Here is a 20,329-nt window from a genome sequence, read left to right as displayed (position 1 = left end):
TGACTCCATGTTTTGTCTATTGCTAAGAAGGCCAAATGAGTGTCGACATACAGATGCCCCTGTCACACACTGTTTTCTTTCGTTCGAAAGTTGTGGGATGTGAGTAGCTTTATTAAGTTTTCTGAGTCCTCCCCCCCCACATTAATGGTATGTGAGTCTCCTACATGCTCCCAATTTACTCAGGAGATCTTGTCTTTTTCTACTTCCCATGTAGATTAGATCTATGTATTCTCTCTTAGGGGCCTCATTGTTGTCCAGCTTCTCTGGGATTGTGAATTTATAGGCTGCTTTTTCTATTTTCTTTATGTCTAAAAGTCAATTGTGAGTGAGGACATATGACATTTGCCTTTCTGGGTCTGGGTTACCTCATTTAATATGATGTTTTCTAGATCTATCCATCCATTTGCCCGCAATTTTCAAGATGTCATCATCATCATTATTATTATTTGCTGTGTAGTACTCCATTGTATAAATGTACCACATTTTCCATATCCATTCTTTGGTTGAGGGGCATTTAGGTTGTTTTCAGGTTCTGGCTATGATAAGCAATGCTGCTTTGAACATAGTTGAGCACATGTCCTATGTTAATTCTACCTACTCAAGAGCATGGGAGATCATTCCATTTTCTGGTATCTTCTTCTATTTCTTTCTTCAAAGATATAAAATTCTTGTCATACAGGTCTTCCACTTGTTTGGTTAGAGCTACTCCAAGATATTTTACGTTATTTGTAGTTATGGCGAAGGATGATAGTTCTCTGACTTCTTTTTCAGCCCAATTATTATCTGTGTGAACAAGGGCTATGAATTTTTTGTGTTAATCTTGTATTCTGTACATTACTGTAGGTGTTTATGAGTTACAGACATTCCTTGGTAGAGTTTTTGGGGTCCCTTATGTAAACTGTAATATCATCAGCAAATAATGAGAGTTTAACTTCTTCTTTTTCTATTTGTATCCCCTTGATATACTTTTTTTTTTGTCTTATTGCTCTAGCTAGAACCGCAAGTACTATATTGAATAGATATGGAGAGAGTGGACAACCTTGTCTTGTTCCTGATTTCAGTGGGATCGCTTTGAGTTTCTCTCCGTTTAGTCTCATGTTGTTTATTGGCTTGCTGTATATTGTCTTTATCATGTTTAGGTATATTCCTTGTTTCCCTGCTGTCTCCAAGACCTTTATCATGAAGGAATGATGTATTTTGTCAAAGGCTTTTTCAGCATTTAGTGAGAAGATCTTGTGGGGTTTTTGTTTTCAGTTTGTTTATATGGTGAATTATATTGACAGACTTTCGTATGTTGAACCACCCCTGTGTCTCTAGGATGAAGCTGACCTGATCATGGTGGATAATTTTTCTGAAGTGTTCTTGGATTCAGTTTGCCAGTATTATACTGAGTATTTTTGCATCAATGTTCATGAGTGAGATTGGTCTGCAATTCTCTTTCTTAGTAATGTCTTTGTGTGGTTTGGATATCAGGGTAATTGTAGCCTCATTAAAAGAGTTTGACAATGTTTCTTCTGTTTCTAATGTGTGAAATAATTTGAGGAGTATAAGTATTAGTTCTTTGAAAATCTTGTAGAATTCTGTGCTGAAACCATCTAGCCCTGTTGTGTGTGTGTGTGTGTGTGTGTGTGTGTGTGTGTGTGTGTGTTGGGAGACTTTTGATGACTGTTTCTATTTCTTTAGCAGTTATAGGTCTATTTAATTTGCTTATTTGGTCTTGATTTAATTTTAGTAAGTGATATTTATCCAGAAAATTGTCCATTTCCTTTAAATTTTCCAATTTTGTGGTGTATAGGTTTTTGAAATATGACCTAATTGGTCTCTGGATTTTCTCCATGTCTATTGTTATATCCCTCTTTTCATTTCTGATTTTGTTAATTTGGATATTCTCTCTTTGCCTTTTGCTTAGTTTGGATAAAGGTTTGTCTATTTTGTTGATTTTCTCGAAGAACCAACTCTTGGTCTCATTGATTCTTTGTTTTTATTTTGTTGATTTCAGCTCTCAATTTGATTATTTCCTGCTGGCTAGTCTTCCTGGGTTCTGCTGCCTTTGTTAATGATGTAAAGATGTGTTACATTTGTTTGCCCTGCAACTGTTTTAATTATGTAACAATGTGCTGTCTTTATTTTACCTTGTCTGCCTAAGGCACCTGATTGTTCTTATAAAGAGCTGAAGGGCTAAGAGTAGGCAGAGGAAGAATGGGCAGGGCTGATGGGCAGAAAGGGAAGTAGGAGGAGAAATCTAGGCTGGGGAGAAAGAAGGAGAAAAGGAGAGAACCAGGGAGGAAGAGAGGGACGTGCCCAGGGCCAGAAGCCAGGCAACCACCAGTCAGACATGAGAAGCAGCGAATGTTAGATATACAGAAGGAAAGACAGTGCAGTGTAAAAAGCCCCAGAGGAAACACAGATGAAGAGGAACAGTTTAAGTTATAAGAGCTACTGAGACAAGCCTGAGATACAGCTGAGAATACATAGCTAATACAAAGTCTCCTTGTCATGAGTTGGGAGCTGGTTGGTGGCCCAAAAGAAAAAAGGCTGCTACAATTGTGTAAACATATGAATGCAAATAAAAGGAAAGCTATTGGAATTTTACTTTTATCTGTTTATCTGTATGTGCATCTACCCACACACCTGTGCTCAGGTACTCATGGAGGTCAGAAGAGGGCATCCCATTCCCTGGAGCTGGAATTACAGGTGGTTGCAAACCACACGACTTGGGTGCTGGGAGTGAAATTCTCATCTTCTGAAAGAGCAGCAAGTACACTTACCCACGGATCCATCCCTCCAGCCCCCTTTAAAGTGCTAGTATTCTCTCATGTTCTTTAAAATAAAACTGTAGAATGAGTTTTCAATAAGCTTAAATATATTTATATGTGTTTCCCCCAAACAGCAAACATCCATAGAGACTTTCCATAAACACTTATTTAAATGTTTCTCCTCCAGTAGTTTGAAGTTGAAGAAATGGGGGTAAACTGAGTCAGGGCAGAGGAGAAGAATGGGGAGAAAAGGCAGGCGAATCCAGGGTAGCTGTAGTGTTCTTTTGCTGTCCTGGGGAGTCAGGCAGGGCACTGGGAGCTGTTGATATGTGGTTGGAGAAGCCTTCTGTCACAGCAGGCAGGTGGGCTGGACCACAGTGACCACACCACCTCATTTCCTTTGCCCCGCTATCACACTGAGCCATGTCACTGGCTAGCCTTTGGGACGGAAGATCTGACTTTAGACCCACCGCTGTGAAGGAGACCAGGACATTTCATCTCATGCACACATTTGTCACTTTAACCACATGGGGGGAAGAAAAGGCCACAAAGTATCATGTTAGTATGAACACAGTCAAGGTACTTGTGTTTAAAGAAAAAAAATATCATTAGTGTTGCAAAGACTTTCCATGATTTCACACTCGCCCTGAGAGCCCCCTCTCACCACAGGAAGTGTGCTGACCAATGGAGGGGGCAAATAAAAGGGGCTCCTGGGGAGTCTGCTCCATACTCTTGCACAGAGCAGCAAGACCTCAGCCATGAGACTTCTCCTCCTGACTTTCCTGGGAGCCTGCTGCCTCACCACGTTCTCTGTGGAAGGTAAGTTGAGCAGCTATTGATGGGACAAGGACCAGGTGGGCTCAGATACTAGGCTTGATTGACTTGGGTTTTGATTAGAATAAACTCCTTTGTCCAGGGAAGCCTCAGACTTCCATATGCACAAAAGAAATGCTGGTTTCAACTCTCAGCCGTTCTAGGCTTATGCTTATTTACTTAAAATTGAGTGTTATATTCTGTCTATACACTGAGCACTGTGATAGTGTATAAATCTGATTTTATTTACTGATGACTATTTAAACACATCCAATCTCCTTATAATGATATTTTATTAATTCTGGCAATGATTACAATGGGTTGCTTGCTTTTGCTTACTTCATTTTGATCTGATAAATTCTCAGACTCTTTAAGTTTCATCGCAGTGGGGAATGAGGTCCAGACGGTGTGCTTGGAAGCAAATCTATGTCTTCTACTTGAAAACATCAAGCATAAAATGATCAGGAGCTCATATTTTCATATTAAGAAAATCAATATTATCCTCAACTAAATAGAGGAGTCTGCCAATATTGCTGTGAACATTACTGTTTATGATGTAAGACAGCCTATGATACTGAGTGGGACAGATAGTCCACACTCTGTTGACTAACGAACCTGGAAGACATGCCCAAAAGGGATACAGATGCGCTGAGCTGTAGCTGAATGTTTCAGCTGATGTTTCCTAAAGGGTCACCTTTTCCTTCCGGCTGGAGTTATAGACCTATTTGTATTCTGTTCTGCACACTTAGACTATAATACCATAACTTCATCATAGATTCTACAAGCATAAAGGGAATAAAGGGAACACATTCCGGAAATCCTTGACATTGGGCAAAAGAAGAAATATTGATGAAGGGAAAAAAACTTCAAGAATATTCAGTTAGGTCTCACACTGCTAAAAGGCTGGCATTTTTTTTGCTGAGATGGAGGTGCAGCTCTCCGCTGCTTTTGTTTGCTTGTTTCCTGAGACCTGCTGGGGCTCAGGCCAGGGCTGGCTTGGTGACAGTCTGCAGGAGATAGGGAACTGGAGATTTGCTCTCAGATTCCCAAGCTTTCTCCTTGCAGGAGTTTAAAAAACCTTGCTGGTATCTTGGTGATGTCAAAACGGGCAAAAATGTGTCTTTGCGACGCTTTGTCAGCCCCTCCTCCCCACGTTGTTGAGAAGCTGTAGAAGTCCTGGTGTGGACAATAGGGTTCTGCTGGCCCTTGGCATCCATGTACACTCAACTTAGAGACATGTTGTTCTTAAACGGTGAAAGAAAGCTAAAAGAAGCCAGATTTTCTCTGAGTCCAGAGAAGTTTAGCATGAAACGATATTGGCAGAGGGCAAAGAATGGGCAGGTTGGTACCGAGAACAAAGCAAAGGAGTCCTGAAGGAAAGAGGTGTGAGCACCCAGCCTCTAGTTCTATTTGGTAGACAAAGGCCTTCCTGTGGCGGTAGCTCCAGTTCAGACTTGATCATTATCAGGATGACTGGAGGTATCGGCAGCTGTGAAACACACAGCTGCAGCTCCAGCTACCAAGGGAATTAGCACTTAGAAACTTTGCCTATTTAGATGTTACCAACTCCTTAGTCTCCTTGACTCTTCTGGGATAGTTTTCCTTGTGCAATGGAGGGTTGTGTAAAGAACTTGAAAAGTTTAATCCCCCTTCAGTCGGGTCCTTTAATGGCAAATCCTGAGGAAACTCTCCCATCCCATGTCCCACGTATGACTATTACAAATGAGAACACGTATATTTGTTCAGGCAAAAATGTACTGGGTTCTTCTCTTGACTATAGCTTGCTCAGATCACCCTTTATTGCAACCTTCTCTTTTACCTAATTTACAGCAAAGTTAGCATTTGACATGATCTCCGTTGTCTCTGTTTTTCTGGCTGCCTTACTATAACATGGACTCCATTAAACAGGGTCCGTGCCCATCTGAATTAGTGCCTTTGACTTTTAGGACACAAAAGGACACCGCTAAGTATGTAGCTGTTGAGAGTGTCCCGAGGACTCTGCTGTCATAGCTATCTTAATGGAAATATACAAAGATGGATACCACCCTGTTTCTATGTATTTATTTGTGAGACAATGCCTCCCCGTCACAGTTCTAGAGGGCCCTAAACTCACTCTGTAGACCACACAGAGAGTCACCCGCCTCTGACCCCCATTGCTGGGACTAAAGGAGTGCACCACCATACAAGGCCACCTTGTTACTTTTACAAAGAAATTCCTGAAACAATACTACTGATCTCTTAAAAATCAGCCAGACATTTACCTCAATATATAATGAAACAAGAGACCCAGGATACCAATGGGAATTATTTCTTCCCCAAAAGAACAAGCGGTTTTCTACTCCTGGTATATTTTAGAGTAATCTAATAAGTGACTCTGAACTTGATACTTGTCGAGTTGCAGTTTTATTTATGTTTTCATTTTCTTCTTCTAGGTGTGGGGACTGAAGTCCTAGAAGAGAGTTTCTGTGTGAGCTTAAGGACCCAGCCGCTGCCGGTTCAGAGAATCAAGACCTATACCATCAGGGAGGGCATATTGAAAGCAGTTATGTGAGTGTCTACTCAAAGATGTTCCTATCTAGAAATGCAATAGGAAGAAGTGTTGCCCCTCAGGAAGAATAGGGCACCATGGGGGAATGCTCAGCATAGCTACTAGCCTAGTCTGTTTATAACAATCTTGTCTTTCACTGTCCTGTCCAATGATGATTATTGAAAAAAATAAAAGAACACACACCCCCTTTTTCCTCTTTTGCTCACCAGATGAGTCTGACTAGAAAATAGATGGGCACTGGGTCCAGTTCTGATGGCCAGCCGAGGCTAGGATTTGCTCAAATAACCAGACTAATGTAAGATACTTACTGTGTAGAGCAGCACACCTTGTGTGTGGTTATACCTCAAGGGAACACACCCAGAACTTTCCTACACTGTCTTCCAGAACCCCGTGTTCAGAAGGAGCAACACTCTTTCTGATGCATGCTTAGAGTTTCTCTCTTAGAAACTCATGGACATTATCTCTAATTCCCCCAAGGAGGTAGATAGTTCCAGGCTGGAAAAGGAAGGAGGTACGGATCAGCTGAACTAAATGGTCCTAAGAGTTCACTAGGAGCTCCAGTGTTTGGTTATACTGGTGAATGACAGCCGCCAACAGCTGGCTGTCGCCTGGAGATTTCCCTCCCTTTCCTAAAACAGATGACAGAAGAAAGATGCTCATGGGTTGTTTCAGGGTTTGAAAGATGGTTTCTTCGGCTGACTTCTGTCCAGATCTTCTTTCATTGGACAGTACAGCTAACACTATCTCTTTTTTGCATCCTAGCTTTGTCACCAGACGAGGAGTGAAAATCTGTGCTGATCCACATGCCCAGTGGGTGAAAGCAGCGATCAGAACTGTGGATAGGAGGAAGAACATAACTGTAACTAGTCCCACGAGAGCCCAGCGGTCCAGCAGCTCAGCCATGACCCTGTCTGGGTAGTGCTCTCTGGGACCCCTCAACAGCCGAGTAGCTCATCTCAGTTCGCAGGCTCATGGACTAATTGTGCTCTATTTACTTTTTACGAAATGTTGCATGAATAAAGTTGTTTATTGTTATTTTTATGGCATTCATTTTAAATGTTATAAGTAATAAATATTTATTATTGAGGACGGGTCTATATTTCGTTTATTATACAGAGGGAAAGGTAATATATTGTTTATTTCCGACTCTTTGCCCTCTGTCCCTCCTGCTCTCTGTCTCTGATTCCCATGATGGGAGACATTTGGGCGAGTGTCTATGGAGGTGAAAGCCGCTTTATCACTCTTGGGTTCAGCGTGCAATAGTTCTCTGCTAGTGAGCTACAAATTTTGTAGCATGCCGGTGACAGTCACCATCCGGTTCAGTCTCATAGTAGAGGGTTGTTTATCAAAGTTGTGAGAAACCATCCAGCTGTCCTCACATTGCCATTCCAAGGGATAACAACTCAGAAAGTGGCTCCGTTCCACCTTAACTTGAGGAAAATCCCTTACCTCTTGGTAGGTTGGTCAAGTAAAAGTCGATGTATTGTAAATTAGATAATTATCTCACTGCTTTATGATGGTTCCTCTTGTCAGCACTCTGCTTGCCATTGTCTAAGCTCTGCATTCCTACCTATGGGCTCTCAATGTTCCCAGTCCTTGTCACGTGGGATCTCTCTCTCTCTCTCTCAACGAGATCACAATTTACAGATCACTCAGCACCCCAAACTATGTTCTTCTGTGTTCTCATTAAATGGCTGACTGGATTCCAGCTTGTGGTTCTGGTATCCCAGAAGCCAGTGATTCACACTGTTTGTTAAGCTGTCTGAAAGCGAGAACCGTCTTTATCCTGGTAGTTGAGTTGAAGAATTGCTGAGAGATGCTGTGCGGTATTGAGACCTTTGGACATTCCCTGAGGACATCTTGCTGGGCCACTCCACTTCTGTCTATACAGAGACCCAGAGTAGAAACCACTAAGCTGTCACCTCCCAGCAGAGATCCAGCCACCTACTCTTTCCCATTGCCAGCAGTTCACAGTGATTTTCAAAGGCATGTTAGACAAGACTGAAAACCAAGCATCTCAGACGATAAACAGAGTAGTATTTTGATCTTTAAAAATAGTTTATCAATCATTTTTAATTTATATATACAAGTGTGGGATTTTGTGAGTTTATGTAAACCACATGTGTGCAGAGGCCTAAGGAGAACAGAGGGCATCAGATCCCCTGGAAGTGAAGTTGTAGGCGGGGCTGAGACACTTGATGAGGGTGCTTGTCAATGAACCCAGGTCCTCCGGAAGAGCAGCAAGGTTTTCACCAAGCACTATACCACTGTGCCATCTCTCAACCCTGGATTTTTCTGATTTAATTATATATGTGTGCTTCCCAAATGGCTCCCAGACCCCAGAGGATCACAGTGGTAACGAGATGAATGAAGAAGATGGATAACATTTGATTTCTCAGTTTTAAAGAATTTTAACAAACGCTTTGTTTTTTATTAAGCAATGGAGGGTACTTTCTTGCTTAGCTAGTGATGGATCACCTGGGCACATGACAAATCCCAATTAAAGACAAAACAATAGACATAAAATATTCATTAGCTTTCTTAAGGGCCATTGCTCATTAATAGACAGAATTCAGATTCAACAGTTGGGAGCAGGGCTCCAGGTTTGGCCTCTTGAGCTGTTGAAGCTCCCTTCTCCTCAGAAGTCACTTGTCCCATGACTATCCTATACAGGAAGGCGTAACGACCAGGTGACTCAAGTAAACACAATACTCTTATGTATCCTGCTGTTTATTTTATAAATTAATTCATCCAATAATCTCTGAGGCTCTTCTATGTGCCAGAGCTGAAAAAAAAATCCTCTTTTATTCTCATGAGTTCTCCCCACTTTCCCTTCACTCTGGAAAATAGGAGGCTTCCTCCTCCAGCTACTCATCCAGCTTGTGTATCCCAGGGCTTTCCTGAGTGCAGCAATGCAGAACTTAAACAAGACATCTTGTCCTTGTGCCCCAAACTGCCATAGGCTTGCAGTGGGGATAACATTAAAGTGTGCAGGGTAACATGTGAACTTGTAGGTAAGCAGAGCCTTGGGCGCACAGCAACAAATCTGTTTAGGTGTTGCTGTGTAGGGGATGTCTGGACAGCTTTCACCTTGAAGATAATCTGATACCAGAAGGACGAGCCAGAGTTGTCTGTCCAGTTCCATCACCTTCCAGGCAAGAAAAACAAGCAGCATGTATGAAAGATTGCGGAGGAGAAAGACCTTGATGTGCTAAGAAAGTGGAAGTATTTACTACTGAGAGACAAAATGGAGGCAGCACAGCAATGCAAGGGGGCAAAGGGAGGTTGGAGAGACACTGGAAACCCGGGAAGGTCCTGTCTTCAGACCCGTGAGTACATATTTCATTTTAAAGTCACTGGGGAATTCTACTGACTGATCAGTTTAGAGTATAGAGAACAAGACAAGGGCCAAGAAGCCAATTAGCAGGCCACTCTGGACTTAGTGACCTTTGAACTTGGCCCGGCAGGCTCAGCTCTCCATGGCAAGTGCCCAGGTCAACAAACTCCTCTTCACTTTCTTCTGCGCAAATGGCCAGGATCAGGATACAAGAAAATTGCACGTATGGTTTCTTAGGATTTGCATTACTTACTGGTTATTATCAGATCTGCAGGCAAAAATTGGAGCTAACTACCTGGGGGAAGTAGCAGTTAAGATCGAGAAGGAACACACCCAATATCAGTGTACTTACGGAGAATCTTCACCTGAGTCTGTTTGGATTTATTCAATTCCTGAGTGTTCGTGAAACTCCTACAGAGTATGTGGGACTAGGATCTACTTAGCTGTCATGATGCAGGTGACTGTCATCAAAGTCATTCCCAGTTGGGTGTTTCAGACAGCCAAACTCATGGCTTCTCTCATCTGATGTCATCTGGCTAGGTGAGGTCCCTCCCAAGTGCCGGATCAGCTCCTGGATTTCCCTCTGTTATAGCTTATATTGCCCTGAGCAATTTGTCTTAGGAGTTGAAATTTGAGGCCGTGGACTTGATGTCCAGCTAAAACTTGGTAAAATATCTGAACATGATAGGTTTCCAGTTAATTTTTATGAACATCACACACACAACTCATACACACATCTATCTGTCTAATAAATACTCAATACTCAATGTAAAATGGTAGAGTGGTTGAAAAAAACAAAAAAGAATGAGCTGGACCCAAGTTAGGAGGTTGGGATATGACTCAGGTTTTAGTACTGAGAAAATGACATGGGTAGAATCTATATACTAACATAGAGTTGTTTGGTGTGTGAACTTAAATAAACTCTTGGAAAGTTAAAAAAAAATAAAACTCTGCAGAAGAGGTGACAAAAGAATTGTGCCTTTAAGTCCTAGAAGATTCTTGCCAGGAATAAATGACCAGTGTGGGTACTCTTGCCAGAAGAATCGCATGAAAGAAATTATGGAGGCGCCTGAGGGAGACTGCTTATGGGTGGGTGGGGATTAGAGAGCTCAGGGAGGAACGGTGGTTTGAGGCCAGGTCCGAGAGGTCCCAAGCAGAAGGACAAGGGCAAGATTTAATAGGATGGGGGCGCTGGGAGGACAACATGATGCATCTAAGTTTAGGGTAGTCACTTAGAGCAGTGGTTCTCCACCTGCAGGTTGTGACCCTTCAGGGGTTGAATGACCTTTTCACAGGGGTTACCTCAGACCTTCAGAAAACACAGATATTCACATTACAATTGGGAACAGTAGCAAAATTACAGTCATGAAGTAACAATGAAAATAATTTTATGGTTGGGGGCCACCACAACATGAGGAACTGTATTGAAGGGTAACAGCAGTAGGAAGGCTGAGAAACTCTGACTTAGAGGCGTAGGTTTATGCACAAGACTGCAACAGTCTGGCTACCTACTGGATATGTCATGAACTTGAGAAACTGAGACTCCTCTGAAGTTTTCAGCTGGGGTGAGTGGTTAAGAATCAACAGAGGATTGATACGATTTTGGTCTAATTGCTGCTGTAGATTCTGTTCTGGTGAATCCATGGCCACCAGAAGAGGGACAGTCATGGAGCGAGAAGCAAGCACCACAGATCTCCTTGATGTGTAAGCAGTTGAGACAAAGCCCAAGCTACATCTTCATTCCTTTTCTCCAGGCAAACCTTTTCAGAAGAATGGGGCTAGGAAAAGCCTGAGTATCTGTGAAACTCTCTGCGCCTTGGGGGCCTGGGGAAAGGACATATAAATGGAATAAAATCCCCACCGCTGAGTCACTGGTGCTATTTTAGGAGGGATTTGTCATACAGCAGTGGGAGGCAGATGGGAGCCAGAGGGTGAATTTGTAATGAGAGAAAAGAGAAATGAGGTAAAAGCAAAGGTTTGGAATGGGCACCAGGAATGCCAGGACAGGACTGGATGGAGGGTTTGGTGGGAGGAGGGGACATGGGATCCCCTCCCCCACTTGGTGGGAGGTAGTATACATTAGATCAGAAGGTGAAAGGCAGGACATGTGTCTTGTCTTCCTGTCCGACTGTGCTGCTTGGCATCATTATTGAGACTGCACAATCATCTTTCTCTTTGACTCCAACCTGCTCCCACAGGTTCATTATGGAAGACTTAGTGGCCAGGTTGTTGGGTTTTGGGAAGTGTTTGTGTTCAGAAGACTGTGACTTAAAGAATGGTTAACCCCTTGATGTGTTTGCGATATGATGGCATTGGGAGGTGTTTAAGACTAGAAAGATACATCCTGTGCCCTGACCCTTGTTTCTGTTTGCTTCCTGATGGCCTTGAGGTCGTCAGTTCTCTCCCTCTCATTACCATAATATTCTGCCTCACTTCAGACCCCAGGTCAGGGAGCCAGTGAACCACAAACCGAGACCATGAAACAAAAGTGCTTTTCTGAACTTCAAGGCCTATCTTGTAGCATTTATTTTATTCTGCCCCAAATCATAGAGTCACAAGCCTTTGTCTTCAACAGTAAGATCCACAGCTGAAGGAACTATGGATGTCCTGATGAACCTTTGCAGATATTCAGTGAGGCTGATGTTCCAGATACCCCAGGACAATGATGTCCCAGATAAGCAGGCCATTCTCTGGTGATCTACAGACCTCAGACATACATTGGCTAACAGAGAAACCTAGGACTTGAATCCTGTTTCCTACCCTCACTGACAGAGATGCTGCTCCTCAGAGCTACTTGATGTAGGAGCTGTCTATACTCCTGGGCTTGGAGGTGTACGTCACTGTCTTAGTTAGGTTGTTATTGCTGTGATAAAACACCACAACCAGAAGCAAGTTAGTGAGGAAATTGTTTATTAGGCTCACACTTCCACAACGGACCACATCGCTAAAGGCAGTCATGACAAGAACTCAAGCGGGGCTGGTACTTGGAGGCAGGAGCTGATGCAGAGGCCATGGAGGGGTGCTTCTCACTGAGTTGCTCCCCATGGTTTCCTCAGTCTGCTTTCCTGTAGAACCCAGGACCACCAGCCCAGAGTTGGCGCCACTCAATAACCAATTAAGAAAATGCCATACAGGTTTGCCTACCGCTGGATCCGATGGAGGCATTTTCTTGACTGAGATCTTCTCAGATGACTTTAGCGTGTGTCAAATTGACATAAAACTACCCAGCACAATCACTGAATGGATGGAGAGGAGAAAGTGCATGTTTAAACACAGGTGCTTGACACCTGCACTAGATAAAAGCCCTAGCATTGTTACAAAACTTATAGGATAGGAAAGTTGATGATCAGTATAATGACACATTATCTGACTTATTTTTGTGGTTTTTCTTCTCTTATTCCTTGACTGAGATTTCCCTATGCTGTTAACATATTATAACACTCACATTTTATGCCATGTTTATTTGGAGGAAGTAGTCTTGAATCTCAAGGAATCCGAATAATTCAAACATTTGGTTGTTAACAGCGGAAGTGTCTCATGCCTGCAACTGTTCAGACCAGCAATCCTTTGATATTTGTCCGTGAAGCTGTGCTTTGCATATTTGGTCCATAACTTATAGTTACACAGTCAAAAATGAAGATATGGTTCTGTTTTGAATCTGAAATGTTCCCCAAAGCTCACATTGGTGCTAAATGAATGATAAAATCCTAATCCCGAATGCAGCTGTGTTCAGAGATGAAAACTTTCAGAGGGAAATGGATCCTGAGGGTTCTGATCTCATCAATAGATTAGTCTACTGATAATCAAATGGGCCTTGGGGGGGTGCTAGAAACATTGGGAGGTAGGAGCTGGAGGGGGGAAGGAGGTAATTGGAGGCATGCCTTTGAAAGATGTATCTTGTCTTGGTCATTCTTGGCTTCTGGTTGCTGTGAGATAGACAGCTTTGTCCCACCAAACACTCTCCACCTTGAAGGTTTTCCATAACACGTGTCCGGAAAATGAGACCCAGTTGCCATGGTGTGAAACCCCTGAAACATGAGCCAAACACACTTTCCTGCTTTAAGTTGATTCCCTCAGACACTCTGCCACAGTGGCAGAAAACTGGCCAGTACAATTATAAACGCTTGCATTTTGTGTGACAGATTTGCATTGATTGATACAGGAGGTGATGAATGCGAAATTCACAGGTGTTGTGGAATATTATTTCAACGATTCAAAGATGCGCTATGTTTGTTTATGCTGTGGACTGTGACTTTAACTGTGTGAAGCATGTTACATGTGTTTCTGCTGCCTTTGTTAATGATCTAAAGATGTTTGTGCTGCATGTGTTTTATTATGTAAAGGTGTGTTGCATTTGTTTCACCTTGCTTGCTTAACGTACTTGATTGGTCTAATAAAAAAAAAAACCTGAACAGCCAATAGCTAGGCAGTAGAGGGATCAGTAGGGATGGCAGGAAGACAGGATAAATAGGAGGAGAAATAGTCTAGGCTCAAAAAGAATGAGAGAAGGAGACAATGAGGGAGAAAGAGAGGGACACGCCCAGGGTCAGAAGCCAGGCAGCTGCCAGCCAGACATGAGAAGCAGGAATGTGAGATATACAGAAAGAAAGCTAAAAAGCCCCAAGACAAAACAGAGATGAAGAGAAACAGACTAAAATAAGAACTATAATCGTGCCAGCCTTTCATATTTAATAACAAGTCTCCATATCATGATTTTTAAGCTGTTCTGTGGCCTAAAAGAAAATGCCTGGTACACACAAGTGGATTGCATAATGTGGTTTAAGTTTTGTTTTTGCTCTGAAGCTAATTCCACAGGCCTGTTTATATCATAAGGTTCACCTATGCCTGATATATGCTTTCTAACTTGCATATTATATTTTAACAAAAACTCTAAAGGAATTCATTGTTTGATTCACCGCGTTGTTCCTCATGCTCAAGACTGGAATTCATTAAGGACACAGGAGATTTGAAGGTGACATAAGATGGAGGGGAGGTAGAAACGTAGAGAAGCTAATTTTGAGTCATACTTACTCTGAAAAAAATAATTTCACTGCATCAGTGTGCTATTAATCATAATCACCTGTGTGCTTCAGATAAAACAGAATTGTGGGCAAAGATGAAAGATTAAGAGTCCTTTTTATTTTACCCGCTGATGTGTTTCTCCATCCATCTTGTCAATATGGAGCAAGGTCAGTAAACAAAAGAAAACTGCACACAACTGCAAAGGTTCCGGCACCACACCTTGCATGTACATTATCTTGATGCCCTGAAAGTCAGGACTCCCCAGTGCCCTTGTCTACAAGTGTTTGTTGGACTTGGATTAATTCACCCAAGGTTCACAGCAAAAGGCAGGCAGAATGAGGTAGGAAGAGCAGCAATGGTAGTGTTCACACAGAGAGAAAGGGAGGTGAGCAGCTTGTCCCAGGCTAAGGAATCAGCATAAAAACGCAGTCATGATGTATATGAGGGTTTGTGTGCTGTAGCATGCACGTGCAGGTCAGGCCAGGCTAGGGGGTGACTTCTGGGAGTCAGCATCTCCTGCCACCTTTACACTGGTTTGGGGGGATAGGACTCAAGTCATTGGGCTCGCAAGTGGCAAGTGCCTTTACCCACCGCCGTCTGCTGGTCCCCAGTTTTTCAATTATACTGCATTAAGTATTTATTGTGTTTTAAGGATTTATTTTTACGTGTGTAAGTGTCTTGCCTGCATGTTTGTAAGTGCCGCTACCAGTGTACCTGGTACATATGGAGTCCAGAAGGAATGGAGTTACTGCCATGTGAGTATTGGGAACCAAACTCTCTATCTCTGTATTTATTATTTTTTACGAATAGAAAAGGTATAAATAAGAATTGCCTAGCAAAACACACCCACACACCCTATGTAGAGCTTCCACTATTATAAAGGAGAATTCCAGATGCCTTAACATCGGAGATAGTCAATAAACCTTTGCTGCTGATTTGTGATCTTTTCTTCCGTGATAATTTTCTCAGAAATTAGAGTGGGATGGGTTTTGCTAACCATAAGAAAACTGAAATAGCTCTTTAAAATACTGGAAAACATTCTATGTGTGAAGCTTGGATGACCCAAGACACAGAAGTTCATGTACAATGATGAGGAAGTAATTCTTCCTTAAATAGCACAGCCAGATCAAATGAGTGAATTAAGGATAACCCAGTTACTGTGAAGAGGCAATGGGTTCTGACAAAAGCCACTAACAAGGTTGATTCCTGGCTTTCTGTATGAATGTAGTTTCCTTTCTTCTCTTGTTGGGAAAGATTACATGAAGTCAGCATTCACCTTCATAGCAGGCAGACTCTAAGGTATCCTGAGAGAGAACCCTAGAGACTCCATGTGAATATTCTGTAAAAAGCTTAAACTATTTTATAAAGACAGTTGTAGGTTAAGAACAGGAAGAATGATCTCTTTTGGCAAAGAATCCGGTAGCTCTGAAATACATAATCAGTCTTTTCTTCATCAGCTATGATTATGGCATGATGCACATATATAATTAAGCATCGTGTTCGGTTTGTGCCAAGTTCTTACTGAAGGGCTGGGATTGGCTGGTTGAAGGATGCTCACTCTTACTCCAGAGGTAACCATAGTGATGACTCTCAGTTTTAGCTCCATTATCTTATCCCTCACTTTCTAGAGAAGATGGGGGAAGATATTGCTTATGTTTCTACAGAACTGGTAAGGTCCTGAAGGCAGACCATTTTCTGTCTGTATAAGCCTATCTTTGTAGTTTCAAGACTTAGTGCAAGCACAGCCATTACATGGAAGCATAGTAACGGCTTCTTAAGTGAGTTTCAGGAGGTAGACCATGCTGCGATTGCCATGGGTGCTGTCCTTTTCTTTTCCTCCATCACTAAAATGATCAGGCTATCTGAGGATCACTGTGTTCCTGGTATATCTATATACTGTAGCTATTGAAAATACAAAGACATTGGGGCTGCAGATTACCATGCATTCAAGAGGACTTGAAAAAGCCATTCATGGGAGTGATCTTGTGATCCTGACATAGAGGAGAAACAGACAGGAGGATCTTTGAGGCTTGCTGGCGAGACAGCCCAGCCTACTCAGGAAGCACCAGGCTAATGGGAGAACCTGTCTCAGTAAAGAGGATGTGTGGTTCCTGAGAAATACCCTCTGGCCTATACACACCACACCACACACACACACACACACACACACACACACACACACACACACACACACTGGAATGTACACATGTACCCATGTAAACCTTCACACACACACACACACACACACACACACACACACACACACACACACACACACACATAACATATAAGAAGACACAGAAGAAAGGAAAGCCAGAACAGAGTCTCTTCACACATAATGAGAGTGGGTCTAAACAACATTATAACTTTCTTGATTATGTTTTGTATTTACAGATTTGAGCAAGGATGCAGCTTTGACAGTGTGCTTCTCTTCTGATTACACAGATACATCACACAGATTGCTATGAAGATATGTGATGGATTAGCCTGTGAAGGAGAAGAAAATTGTGAGGAACTGGGGTCATCTGTCTTTCTCCGCCACATGATCTTGACGTTCAATTGGACTTGTGAGCGCGTGGAATGATCAGTGCTTCTGAAGTGTGTTTACTTTAAGCTAGAGGATAATAGGGGCTGGATTCTCAAAAGGAATGGATGTGGGGAAGGCAAGCCATTACAGTTTCTTTGTGTTCTACACAGATCTTGAAAAATGTGCAATGAATCCAGAATCAGGAACGCCCTTAACTGTGATTTAACGGGGACAGAACAGCAGAACTTTGTTTAGTGGGATCTGGCTTAGCTGATTTTCTTTGCATGCTGTGCTGTTCCTAGCCCTTGATGTAGTGATTGTGACTTGTGGAGTCAGCTAGCCTGGATCATCACTGGCTGTGTTCCTATTATTAGTAGGCCACTTTATCTGCCTGGACCTAGTGCCTTCTGTAAATAAGATGACCTCACGTCCATGGTGCGTACAGGCATCCAATGAGACACGGGTCAAGACAAAAGTCAATGACAAGTAAGACCCTTGTTCTCATGGGACTTCCATTCCAGAGGAATAGTGAGAAACCCGCACACGCACGTGCACACACCCATACATGCCTCTCGCTAAAAATATTTCAGAAGGTAATGGATGTTATATTGAAAGTGAGAGAGCAGTGGGGTAGGGCAGAGATGTCACATGGGGATCTAGCAAGGTGCGGCAGTCTGTTAGAAGTAGCACAGAGTCATGATTGATTCTCTGGGAATGATCAGGTTACTAGAATGAAGTGAGAGTGATTACAAAGATATTTCTAGAAGCCAAGTGTTGTGGCAGACAACTGCAATCCTACTATTCCGGAAGGCGGGGCAGGATGATTACCTCAAGTTAAAAGTCAGATATATAGTGAATTTTAGCCTAACCTGGGCTACAGAGTAAGACCTTGTCTCAAAAAGTAATTCCCCAGAGGAAAAGGGCTATTTGTAGTAAACTTTCTAGGCAGGGGAAGAATCTGCACAGGGCCAAGTCAGGTGCCTGGTAGGCAAAGCATGCAGGGTCTCACTAGCCACAGAAAGACTGAGGTTCATTTATAATGGAACGAGAAACCATTATAAAGGTTTTATATTTTAAAAAAGCCTTCTGCTAATTTTATGAAGCATAGAGCCTACAGGATAAATGATGGAAGCAGAGATTCTAGTAAGACTATTAAAATAGCCTAGGTAAGAAATGGTCATGGATGGAATGGTTAGCAGGAGACAGAGTTGGGAATGATCATATTCTGGACTTATTTTTGTCCATAATTGAGAAGATACTTTGTTGAAATATATTCTATAGATCACAAGACTCATCCACCTTAAATGAAGAATAATGTGTTCAGCAAGTTCATAAGGTCTGCAGTAAGCATAGCAATTCAGTTGTAGAACATTTTCATCATGCCAAAAATTAAGTTTATTCCCATATGCACTTAATTTCTGCCCCTGTTTTCTATCCAGACAAACATGAATCTCTAGATTTGCCTTTTCCTGGGCGTTGCATATAGTTGACTCTGTTGAGTCTTGCTTTTTACTTAGCATTGCATCTTCAAGGTTCAGCCACGTTGTAGCATGTGGTCATCTACTGTCACCTCTATGTAGTCTGAATAGTATCCAATTGTGTGGATATGCTAAATTTTTTTAGTTGTTCACCAATTGATCAGCATTTGGATTCTCTTACTCTATGTCCAGCATGACCTTTTCAGGCTCTCAGGAGAGTTCTTAAAACTTGAATGTCTTACTTTTAAAATTCTTGCAGTGGTTTGGCATTTTCTTTACTCTAAATCCACGGTAAGATTTATTGTTGCTTTTGTATATTTTGAATAATACTCAGTCTCTCTTAGAACATGTGAAACATGCACACACACACACACTATTACATAAAAACACCACACACACAAAGCAACTTAAAAATTAACATTTCCTCTCAGAATTCTCTTTCTGTGACTTTGAATTTCCTTTTGTCTACAATATCACAACCCAGAGAGGGATGAAGAACCACAGATAACTGATCTTCTCTTTTCTGATGTTGCTTTCTCTGACATCTCAGGCAGAGTCAAGTGTTCAGTTCTAATACTGCTCAAGTTGATCGAGGCTGGCTCTTGATCTCACTCATGAATATAGCACCTGGGATGGCTGCAAAGCCCTTTCTACAGTGATCTCTGCAGCTCTCCAGGGATCCTTCGCAGCACTTCAAAAGCTCAGCATGCCTCTTGCTGTGGTCTTTGCTCTGTGCAAACTCAGTTGTTCTGTGGCCAGTTAAAATAATGATTCCATTTGCTCTACAAAGTGTGATCTGACCTGACAGTGGCTTTCTTCTGTTAGCCCTGTCATCTCAAGGTATAAAACTCTCATGGTGATATATCTGGACCTGTCATGTCTTTGATCATGGGAATAAGAATACACACTCCTCTTAGATATACTTATGTCCTGAAATGGTCAAGGGAAGCCTACTGGGTAGTGATTCGTGTATAGCTTATACTAATAACTTTTCTCATTGCTGTGACCAAATGTCCAAGAGAACCAATTAGAAGGAGAAAAGCTTGTTTTGGTTCATAGTTTCAGAGGGCTCTGTCTATAGGGTTTTGGCTTTACACACTTGGGCAGAGCATCAAAATGGCAGCAGCGTGCGGTAGAGGTGGTCATTACTTTTTTTTAACAATGGTAGCAGAATAAAGGTCCTCTAGATAGAGGACAGTTTGAGTATGGTTCCAAGGAAATTCCACTGTGGTCCATTTCCTCCCTCAAGGTCTTCCCTCCTAACCTCTACCACTTCCTAGGAATGTCAAATGTTGAGAATCCTTCAAGGGATTAATCTACTGATCAAGCCAAGGACCTCATGATCTAATTGAGTAATGTCATCACCAAATCCACTGACTTCCCTAACACCCTAGGGATTTCCTAATTCAATCAAGCCGACAATCAAAATAGATGATGTTGGAGGCCCTTTCCTGCTATATGTGTAACAGGGCTGTGGAGTCAAAATAAGTTCCAAGTGTCAGCCATCACTAAAGGTGTGGAAGCCGAGACTCCCTTCTCTCTACTCTCATTGAGTCCAATGCTTCAATTTCAGATTCTGTCCTGTGCCTGCTATTTCTTGCAGCAAGCCGACTTTAGTGCCTGTATTACACCCTCCAAAGCAAATGTAAAGACAGCCTGTTAGCCAGCTTGGCATGCATCTCAAGGCAGTGCCATTGGGGGACATATAAGATCCCCCTTCCATTTCTCATTTTTCCTACTGTAGTTTTCTTCAGGTTGGCATTACCAGAAATATATATATATGTGTGTGTGTGTGTGTGTGTGTGTGTGTGTGTGTATACATACACACACACACACACACACACACAA

At 42.2% G+C, this 20,329-nt stretch overlaps 1 protein-coding gene across 1 annotated transcript; it reads left to right on the top strand.

Annotated features, from left to right (window-relative positions):
* Positions 1-3,514: 3,514 nt before the first annotated feature.
* Positions 3,515-7,036, top strand: Xcl1 (X-C motif chemokine ligand 1). The gene is made up of 3 exons (XM_005364002.1): positions 3,515-3,575; positions 6,002-6,116; positions 6,880-7,036. The coding sequence occupies exons 1-3, from the start codon at positions 3,515-3,517 to the stop codon at positions 7,034-7,036; spliced, it is 333 nt and encodes a 110-aa protein (XP_005364059.1).
* Positions 7,037-20,329: the final 13,293 nt, after the last annotated feature.

This window comes from Microtus ochrogaster (genome assembly GCF_000317375.1).
Source record: "Microtus ochrogaster isolate Prairie Vole_2 chromosome 6 unlocalized genomic scaffold, MicOch1.0 chr6_random_2, whole genome shotgun sequence".
Taxonomy (NCBI): Eukaryota; Metazoa; Chordata; class Mammalia; order Rodentia; family Cricetidae; genus Microtus; species Microtus ochrogaster.
Note: the sequence above shows the minus strand (reverse complement) of the source record. Positions and strands in the feature narration are given on the sequence as shown.

Excerpts from the sequence above, each read along its gene's own strand:
- Xcl1 (XM_005364002.1), top strand. The coding sequence starts at position 3,515 with ATGAGACTTCTCCTCCTGACTTTCCTGGGAGCCTGCTGCCTCACCACG. Across the intron at positions 3,576-6,001 it reads CACCACGTTCTCTGTGGAAG|GTGTGGGGACTGAAGTCCTA; the intron begins GTAAGTTGAGCA and ends TTCTTCTTCTAG. Across the intron at positions 6,117-6,879 it reads GGCATATTGAAAGCAGTTAT|CTTTGTCACCAGACGAGGAG; the intron begins GTGAGTGTCTAC and ends TTTGCATCCTAG.